We start from the raw sequence: 10,077 nt of genomic DNA on the forward strand, positions 1-10,077 counted from the left end.
AGCATGGTATGTAAACATTATCATAAACAAAAAGATATATTATAATAACCATTTATTATTGCCTCTTGGGCATATCTCCAACACTCCTCGCCTCCTCCGCCACCCTCTCCAGCGCTGACGGATCCAGCCGTTCGGCCGACGGCCACCAGGTCCAGTGAGGCGCTCCTGCGCCTCGTCCGCGAGTACGAGGCTGGAGCCCACGACTCGGCGGCGCAAATCGATGCCGGCCGCGTGCGGTGTTGAATCGGTCATCGTCGTTCGCGAGCACGAGGCCGGACACCATGGCAACCAGGAGCGTTGCCGTCTTGGCTCTTCAAGCCGCCAGGATTCGACCGGTGGATCGGTCGGGGACGACGGTTTTCCCCCGTCCCCACTAGGGTTTCGACGGCGAGGGCGGCCGCAATGGCGGTCGGTGCACCAGGCTCCAACAGGGAGATGGAGCCCCTGACGGGGTTCACGTCGACCCCGATGCACGTGGCGATGCCATGGGGCATGCCGCGTCCGCCTGCACTCAATGGCGCGCCTCTCGTCGCGCCGCCGCCGGGGTTCATCGGACCTCGTGCTCGTCGGCAGATGACAACACGATCGGCGCCCCGCTTCTCGACCGCTGCACCGCCGTCGTTGCTAAGGACCTACGCTCCGGGTCCGCCTCCTCCTCCACCCGGATTTGGAGTGCGACCTCCTCAAGGACCAACCGACGCCTGCGCGCGTCCTGTTCCTCCTCAGAATGGGCCACTGTCGCTCCACCCAATCGTAAGTACCTTCAATCGACTCCTTCTCGCTTGTTTACATCGACTAGATAACATTGTACATGTGAATGTAGATAGGATTCATGGCAATGTGCATGCATGTTCTTGACATTGCTTATGTTTTCCATGCCAAGCTCAGGCACCATCATGGACTTGACAATGTCAAATCCATGACAGTGCTTGAGATTGACATTACCATTGTCCATGACATTGCTTGTGCGTGGCAATGCCAAGCTCAAGCACCTGACAATGCCAAGCTCAAGCACATGTCAATGCCAATCTGAAGCACCATGATTGGCTTGACAATGCTTGTGCTTGGCATTGGCATTGCTTGCTTGTGCTTCTCCATGACATTGCTTGCATGTGCTTCTGCATGACAGTGCTTGTGCTTGGCATTGGCATTGCTTGTGCTTGTCCATGACATTGCTTGCTTGTGCTTCTACATGACAGTGCTTGTGCTTAGCAATGGCATTGCTTGCTTGTGCTTATCCATGACATTGCTTGCTTGTGCTTCTGCATGACAATGCTTGTGCTTGGCAATGGCATTGCTTGTTTGTGCTTGTGCTTGTACTTGTGCTTGTCCATGACATTGCTTGCGCTTGAGCTTGACATTGCTTGCTTGTGCTTGTGCTTGTGCAGAACTAGCCCTTCCTGGAATTGTTCTCGGGAGGGCCCATATTGGATGCTATCGACATGGTCGTCTGTGTCCAGTTGCATGATCCCAACGTAGCGTTCATGGAAGCCCACCACCAGATCACAGCGCCGAGGCTTCACGACGGCCGTCCTGCAGACCTGGGGCATGCTCTAGGCAACGTCTGTCGGTGTTCTTTGTGTAGGTGGAGAGCCAGGACCTATGTGCCCTCGCCGTGCCGCCGTACATGGAGCAGCCCTTGATCACCAAGTACAAGCTCAAGAACATTGCCCCCAGGTGAAGGTCTGCTTGTACTTGGGCCAGCGTTGCGAGTGGAAGGTGCAACTGCAGTGGACAAGCCAGCGCGTCGGGTTCATCAAGTCCTGGAGCGAGTTCATCGCCCGACTTTTGCTGCACGTCGACGACACGATCGTTTTCACCCCTCAGGACGACGGCTTCAAGGTCGACGTCTTCAGGAAGGAGACATCCTGCTCCAGCGTCTTCAGCTGCAAGAGGCACCGCGAGGGCCCTTTCGTTGATCCTCGCCGTTAAGGTGCTGCTGCTCCATCACTGCCTCTGTTTATGTCTGATCATGTTGTTGTGCTGGCCTCTAGGAGGCTGTTAAACAATTCTTTTATGCATATCTCACTGTGATGTTGGCCTGTATAAGCTGTTGCTTTTGGACCTGGGTAGTCTGCCCCAGGTTTAGGCGCGCGTCTTACCAATCTGACGCTAGATTAGGAACTTTGTTCGTTGTGTATAAATGTGTGATGTGCTTATGATCGTGTTTGAGTTATTTGTGTGCCGTTATGTGATGGTAAGATCACCATATTTGAATATGCTGAGGAGAAGCTGTTGCCAAGGTGCCCAAAATAGCAACTAAACACATGTGCTATGGCTGAAGAGAGATGGAGCGATGTATCCAGGCATCCAAACAATGTACACTTCTGTTTGGGCCGGTGCAGCACAAGCTACCAAACGATGGGCTAAAAGTCACCCGTGGCCCGTTCGCGATGCGCAGGAACGCCCATCTCGCTGCGCTGCAGGATTTCGGCCCAGCCTACCTAAAGGGCCCATCGTGTATTCCGCTGAGCTGCAACTCCAACCCGCACGCCCTGCGCCGAGCACCAACCTTTTTTGGAGCAACCGGCAGGAGCTCTGCCTATTCATTAAGAAGAGGGAAATATGACCAGTTTATAAGGGAAACTGGCCGAAAACCGATACAAACGCAACACCCGTGTCTAGTTTATTAGGAAAACCAGACAAGAAAAACCAAACGGCACAGTTTTCAGGGAGAAACCGGCGAAAACCACACACCTGGCCACACGACCTATAGCAACTAGGTCTGGAGCGCCGCCGAATGACACCAGCACGACGGCAACAGCGAGCGCCGCGACTGCCCGGTCCACGTCCCTGGAAAGGAAGTCAGAGCCGAAAGAGACGGCTAGGCCTTTCAAGCTTCGAGGGGTGAGGCAGGCCGCAAAGCAAGCCAGCGGCACTCGCGCACCGACGGAAACCCGAAAACGTCGACCCAAGTAGTAGCCAAGGCATTGCCGTGATGGCTCCCAGACATTCCGAAAAAATGACGCCTCCAAGGAGGTCACGACATCCAAAGACGCCGCCGTCATCCAATCCGGCTATAGCCAGATTTGGGCTTTCACCCTGGAATGGTGGGCGGAGGGGTGTCGGGACTCCACAGCAACGCCTCCAAGGAGGAAAAACGACGCCCTCGAGCGCCGCCGTTGCCGGCACCGAGCAAGTCAGGCAGGACTTTCGTCCAGAGACCCGCACCACCTCCACTGTCGCAATGACAGCCCAAAACACCGGACGAGCATAGACTACCGACAAGAGGGACGCCGTCCACGGCACGGAAGCATGCCCTGCTGCCCACGCAGCCAGAGGCATACCATCAACACGACAACAATTCCGGAGCCGCCGCTCCGGCCTCCACGCACAGCAGGCCAACACCTCATGCCAACCTTGCCGCCGTCCCCAAGGCGCTGATGCAGCACTTGGCCAACCAAAAGCCGCGCCGCCGCGCCGCCGTCCTTGTACCGTGGCACACCTCCACCACGGCTTGCCGATGCCATCCGGGCCGCGCCCCGGCCAGCCTGCCACACACGGTGGTATACCATAGCCACCAAGCTCCCGCAGATCGTGGCGCGGGGACCTGATCCACGGCCACCACACAAACCGTGCGGGGGAGAAGCAAGGCCGCCGTAACCTCGCCACCACCGCGTCCCCGGGCCGCCGCCCGCCTGCGCGCGGCGCGCCTCCAAGCCCGAGCAGGTCCAGATCGGACCCTCCGTGCCCAAAGAGGGCCCCGGCCGCGCCACCGCCACCGCCCGTCAAGCCCAGTGTGCCGGCGCTCCCGCCGCGCCACCCAGCCCGCCGACGCCCGGCGCCGCCGAAGATCCGCGGCCGCCGCCGCCGAAGCCCCGCCGTCACCGCACGCCACACCGGCACGCCAGGTGCGCGGCCCGAGCCGCACCGCACCCAGCCGAGCCACCCCGCCGTCGGCCCGGCCGCCGCCCGCATCCCGCGCCGCCATGAGCCTCCAGGGCCGCGCCGTCGACGCCCGCCGCCTCTCGCGTCCACCGCGAGCTCTCCCCGCGCCGCCTTCGGAGGCCGGGGCCGCCGCCACCGCGACGACGTCAGCGGCAGCGGCGGAGGGGAAGCCGCGTAGGGGGATCTGGCCGGCGGCGCGGTTAGGGTTCCCCCGAATCGCCCCGCTCGAGCGACGCGGGGGACGTGCCGCCAATAATTATCGGGGCCGTGATTCGGCCCCAATGTGTTCCCGAGCACCAACCTCTCCCGCCGTCATACTGCTCCGCGTCCGCTGATGTGCTTATGATCGTCACAAGCTAATCGTCGAACACCTAATGGCCCAGCCGTCCACCGCAGTCCGCAACAATGCTCGTCACCAAGCCAGCCTTTCCCTCGCCCTCCCTTCCGTATCCCTCCCAAACCCTAACCTCAATGCTGGCCGCGCCACGCCCTTCTTCGCCTCGTCTCGGCCCCGTGGCCTCCGCGTGTCGGCCTCCTCCTACCTGGCGCCCCAGCCCGCGGCCGCGGCGCTGAACCGCGTGGGCATCCTGTCGGAGGCGCTCCCCTTCATCCAGCGGTTCAAGGGCAAGACGGTGGTGGTCAAGTACGGCGGCGCGGCGATGAAGTCCCCGGAGCTGCAGGCGTCGGTGATCCGCGACCTGGTGCTCCTCTCCTGCGTCGGCCTGCGCCTCGTGCTCGTGCACGGCGGCGGCCCGGAGATCAACTCCGTGCTGCATCGCTTCGGCGTCGAGCCGCAGTTCCGCAACGGCCTCCGACGCGGCCACCATGGAGGTGGTGGAGATGGTGCTCGCCGGGAAGGTCAACAAGCACCTCGTCTCCCTCGTCTGCCTGGCCGGCGCCACGGCCGTCGGCCTCTGCGGCAAGGACGCGCGCGCGCCTCCTCACCGCGCGGCCCTCCCAGGACGCCGCGCAGCTCGGCTTCGTCGGCGAGGTGGCGCGCGTCGACCCCTCCGTGCTCCGCCCCATCATCGCCTCCGGCCACATCCCGGTCATCGCCACAGTCGCCGCCGACGAGGCCGGGCAGGCATACAACATCAACGCCGACACCGCGGCCGGGGAGATCGCCGCCGCCATTGGCGCCGAGAAGCTGCTGCTGGTCACCGACGTGTCCGGCGTACTCGCGGACCGCGATGACCCCGGGAGCCTGGTGAAGGAGATCGACGTTGCCGGGGTGCGGCGGATGGTGGACGAGGGCAAAGTGGGCGGCGGGATGATTCCCAAGGTGGAGTGCTGCGTGCGCGCGCTGGCGCAGGGCGTGCGCACCGCGAGCATCATCGACGGCCGCGTCCCGCACTCGCTCCTGCTGGAAATCCTCACCGACGAGGGCACAGGCACCATGATCACGGGCTGAACATACCTTTTGGCGGCTGTCCCCCTCCGTTGTTGTTCCCTTCGATTTTTTTTTCACCCTGTTTTGATTTGATTTTGATTTATTCATTCATTGAACTGTATGGTTTTGCATCCGTAACCGTGTTTTTCAAATCGTGGATAGAGTAGCATGGAACATATGCTAAAGATTGTGACTTTACACGGAATGTACAATTTCGTGGCAAAATATTTACATGAGTGATCCGTCCTTGGAACTTTATTTTGAGCATATACTGTCGTTTGAAACTACAACAATGTTGTGTGATTTGCCTAATGCTGCTTTGCGAAGGCCAGGTTTGACGTTCCGCATGCTTGCTGGCGCTGCTGAAGCTCTACACGCAGCGGCGCACCCGGCGACCAGGGTTCTTGTCGGACAGCATTACACGATGAAGAACCCCCCTCGACTTTGAGCTACATCAGTGGAAAACAGACTCAACACACAAACAATTCCCTTACAAGAGTCTAACCTACATGATCAAATGATTACAGCCCAGTATGTAACAATCGTCAGTGTATAAGTTGCGTGTGAGTGTAAATCGTAAGGCCTGGGATGTCCTACAAAATATATTCACACACGGCCCTGCAGAAATCTTGCATCACCAAACTTTGAAATCCCACGGCTCATCACTGTATCCAAAAGCACCAGGAAACGAATGAGGGTAAGCACACCGCATGCAAAGCTTAAATATTCAGTCTAGTTACCACACCGGCAATGTATATTCTCGGCCTTTCAAACCAAGTCTGCGATCAATCTGGACTAAAACTACGCTCACTAGATGTGCCCCAGCACCATAACTAAGGGGCAACGAAAACGTGGAAATGTAAATTCGACGGGTTGTTGTGCTCACTTGATCCGAGCAATGGCCACCACGATGAAGACAAACACCGAGAGCATGAAGGACACCTTCACTGCATCGCTGTACAGATCGGGTTTATCTTCTTCACTTTGTGGGTGGAACAGCATGCTGACAATCTTCACTATGTTGTCAAAGAATTCTACTATTTTTGCCTGGGTGTTTCCCAGGATCCACTTAAGCACTCCAGCAGGGCCAACCGAGGAACAGCATCCTTTCCTATTATTTTCTTTGCCTGAAAGATGATAAATTGAAAGATGATAAATTGCAGTAAGGCAATGCAGATATGTCAGGAAGGGAAAAATAATGCTTTTTGCAAGACAAGAATGATTAAAAAAAAATGGTCACCACATCGCATCTACCTGATTATCTTTTAAATAATGATGAAGCTGCTTGGTTAACAAACAGAATAATGCAATGCTGTGATTTGTGACAAATAAAGCAGAGCATGCACAAGCTAGTGTAACATACCATCTTGGAAAGATCTCCTGAATTCTTGCACTGCCTCGTTATTCATTACAGCATCCCATACAGTCCTATCACTTGACAAGGACATAACCATTTTCTGCAAGACAACAAGATAGAGAAGAAAATGTTCAGAAACTAAATAGCACATTAAAGCTTGAGAGCACAACTGAAACTAACATATTTCAATTGATAATGTCACAATCTAATTACTAGTAGCTCAGAGCACACAAAAATATGTTAGGCCTCATTACCTGAACATTAGGGTCTCTTTGCAATAGACGAAAGGCATCCAAAACAGTCCTATGTTCCCTGGTCAGAAGAGCCGTCGAGTTGAGAACATATGCAGCAGGCTCGACCCAGTCATCTGATCCCGATGAATTGCTCGACGAAGAATAGCCTGAGGTGGACAGCAATGCTATTTGTTTCTCAGTTTCATCTGGATCCACCCCAAAAGAATTCTCAAATACCCTGAATGCAAAACGTAAATCGATTAGTCGGAGCAAGACTAGAAACTGCATCAAAATGATGCCACCTTAATCCAAAATCGCTCTTTTACGCTATACGTAGAATACCTCAGTGTCACAAATGCTGCTAGAAAACAACAACATAATGAAAACAATCACCAAAAGAAGAAAGTTTGGTATTTTGCTATAAAAGCTATAAGCACTATATGCTGGCACAGAATGGAAACAATCACCAAAAGAGCTAGTTTTTGGAACCATTTGGGCAAGCAGAAAGAAAACAAAGCATATGTTTTTTGGAACCATTTGGGCAAGCAGAAAGAAAACAAAGCATATGTTTTTGGAACCATTTGGGCAAGCAGATAGAAAAAAAAAGAACTATATAAAGAGTTCAGCAAACATGGAGTTGCTACTACTGTTCCAGTTTTAATTTAGTAGCTTCAGCTAGCCCTGATATGATGTCCACATACAATACGTGCGGACCCAAAGCCTACCCAGAATGAGATTATCGCCAGACACATCTATCTGCACATCAGCACATGCCACTAGTAAGAAGCCTAATTACCATTATTATAACCAAATCATGGATTCGTGATTGACACAAAGCGTATACCCGTGGAAATCGATGATGTACACGATACTCTGCCGGGGCTCCACCAATCATGGCAAAGAGAGCAATCTAGTAGTACGATGAACAGCACACGACAAATAACGACAAGAGGAGCTGACTGACTATAGCAGCATACTGAATTCCAATATGTTTCGAATCCATACGAGCGAATGAGCAAGGTTAACTCTTGAGACCAAACACTAACAGAATAACAAATGCTAACGGAGCACGAGAACAAATCCCAATCTAAGGGATGCGATGCGAGCAGACAAATCTTACTCCTGGATGCTGGAGAAGGCGGCGCGGACCTCGTCCCCGGTGGGCGGGGACCAGAAGACGACCCTGTAGTCGTCGTCCACATCCGGCTCGCCGGAGGCGGCCGGCCCCTCGACCCCGACACCGGCGACGACCTCCTCCCAGTCGTCCTCCCCGTCGCGGCGCAGCGTGCGGGACTCCCAGCACGCGGCGGCGGCGACGGCGGATGGAGGGGGCGGCGAGGTGGCGCGCAGGAGCATGTTGGCGCCGGCGCCGCGGGTGCGCGGGCGGCCGCCGGAGGAGGCGGAGACGGGGGAGGAGGCGCCCCCGCCGCCGAGGAGCGAGGAGGAGCGCACGGCCCGGGTGGCGACGCGCAGGAGGTGCCGGCCGGGCGGGTTCCGCATCGCGGGAGCTTATCGGCGGTGAGGGTCAGGGCTCCTGGCCTGCGCTATCCGATCCCCTGCTGCTGCTGGTAATGCTTTTTTTTTCTGACTGGTTCGTGGGCGTGTGTGGGAGTAATAATAGGGACAACGAAGAGGTTGTTTGACGAGGAAGTTGGTTGCGGAGCCCGTTGTGGTTTCATACGGTGAGAGAGGTGGAGTATTGCTTGGGGTCACCCAACTTGCACCACCTCGATCCTTTGGTTTCGTGCGGTACTCAGCGTGCTCATTGGTTGCTTTAATTTTCTGTTCTAGTAGTACTGTTTTCTGTATTTTATATCTACTGACCATCATTTTTTTTTTAATTTCTACTGATCATCATGTTGTTTATACTTGTGTACATGCTCCACATGTAATTGTAAATTTTGGTATACAAAATGTTGACATTTCTTGGCTGCGAAAGAATATAACAAATTAGTCAGTCCACTATGGGCCACATCGTAAATAAATTTTGCATCTTACCGTGAATAATCCACCATATTTGAATTTTTGCACAGCTCGTAGATGTTAACCATCTATTTTTATCAAAAGTTACAAGTACTCCCTCTATCTCACAAAAGATATCCCAGTTTTATCTAAATATAGATGTATCTAGACGTGATTTGGTGCATCGGTACATTTAAATTTAAACGAAGTTAAGATATCTCTTTTAGAACGGAGGGAGTACATGCTTGTACCTAGGGCTTCCGAGTGGCGTGAGACTCGATCGGCTCATGTTCGTGGTCAAAATTTGCTACATTAGTTGTACCAAATTTTTAGTGAATTAGTCTATTTTAAACTAGCCATATGTTTTCACGGGCTTAGGAGTAGGGGCGAAGCTGGGTGACCACCACCCCCTCCCCCCCCCCCCCCCACACACACATGCCAACCGGCTGCAAGCAAAATTGCTTGCTTTAGAGGTGATTACAGGGTCTAGTTTGTAAAAGTTAGCTCGGTCGGTCCCCCTTCAATCCCGCCTCCACCGTTCTCACGAGGGACACTTGGTTGCAACCGTACATGTAGCGTAGCAATGATGACGCTAAGTTATGAAAAAAAAATGTATCATACAATCGCATGTTCATACTAGTAGTCCATAAAAAGATATTGTATGTTTGTTTAAATTTAGATGTATCTAGACACTTTTTAGTGTATAGATATATTCAAATTTAGAAAAATCTTCAACATGCTTTTAAGGACAGAGTGAGTAATAGTATTTTTTTCCAGAAAATAGGCGTTCTTTTATTTTCGCACGCAGACACAAAATATCGCAACTGTGGCTACATATTTAGAAGCTTTTTCCTACTAGGAAAATTGACGCACTTGCAAGCGCAGGCCGTGCAATGCAAATTCCGACGTGGACCAAGTGTTTTCCACCCGCTGATTTTGTCGGACGTTGCTTCGCCGCTGCGGGATACGGTGCATCCACGTCACCGCTCTCTCCGTCATGCAAAAGACGGCGACGGCGACGGCACCGTCCTATTGCTATCCATGTACGGGAATTCCCTGACACGCACGCATGGCGCCCCCAAACCTAGACCGTCGTCGGACCCCGGCGACCTGCATGGTCGCACGCCATTGATTTCAGAATCCTGACACGCTACTCCGCCTGCAGGCAGGCATGCGCCGGCTCCGGCTTTGCCTGCCGATCCGAAAACGGAAACTTTCAATCGGGCGCGTGAAAAAGATGAACCACG

At 54.1% G+C, this 10,077-nt stretch overlaps 1 protein-coding gene and 1 pseudogene across 2 annotated transcripts; one reads left to right on the forward strand and one right to left on the reverse strand.

The window, feature by feature from the left end:
* The first annotated feature begins 4,293 nt into the window (after positions 1-4,293).
* Positions 4,294-5,407, forward strand: LOC127306808 (acetylglutamate kinase, chloroplastic-like; annotated as a pseudogene).
* Positions 5,408-5,505: 98 nt separating this feature from the next.
* Positions 5,506-8,503, reverse strand: LOC127306807 (uncharacterized). 2 transcript variants are annotated; one of them, XM_051337519.2, is made up of 5 exons: positions 7,989-8,503; positions 6,890-7,106; positions 6,642-6,735; positions 6,165-6,405; positions 5,506-5,727 (listed from the first exon to the last, which is right to left on the reverse strand). In XM_051337519.2, exons 1-5 carry the CDS (start codon positions 8,366-8,368, stop codon positions 5,649-5,651), a joined length of 1,011 nt encoding a protein of 336 aa, XP_051193479.1. In that variant the 5' UTR covers positions 8,369-8,503; the 3' UTR covers positions 5,506-5,648. The 2 variants fall into 2 exon arrangements, with proteins under 2 accessions (XP_051193479.1, XP_051193480.1); XM_051337520.2 differs by lacking the exon at positions 5,506-5,727 and adding an exon at positions 5,749-5,943 and having other exon boundaries at positions 7,989-8,499.
* Between the last annotated feature and the right edge of the window lie 1,574 nt (positions 8,504-10,077).

This window comes from Lolium perenne, chromosome 6 (genome assembly GCF_019359855.2).
Source record: "Lolium perenne isolate Kyuss_39 chromosome 6, Kyuss_2.0, whole genome shotgun sequence".
NCBI lineage: Eukaryota > Viridiplantae > Streptophyta > Magnoliopsida > Poales > Poaceae > Lolium > Lolium perenne.

Coding starts and splice junctions, on each gene's coding strand:
- LOC127306807 (XM_051337519.2), bottom strand. CDS start 8,368: ATGCGGAACCCGCCCGGCCGGCACCTCCTGCGCGTCGCCACCCGGGCC. Junction 6,736..6,889: donor AAAGAGACCCTAATGTTCAG/GTAATGAGGCCT, acceptor GTTGTCTTGCAG/AAAATGGTTATGTCCTTGTC. Junction 5,728..6,164: donor GTGGCCATTGCTCGGATCAA/GTGAGCACAACA, acceptor CCACTGATGTAG/CTCAAAGTCGAGGGGGGTTC.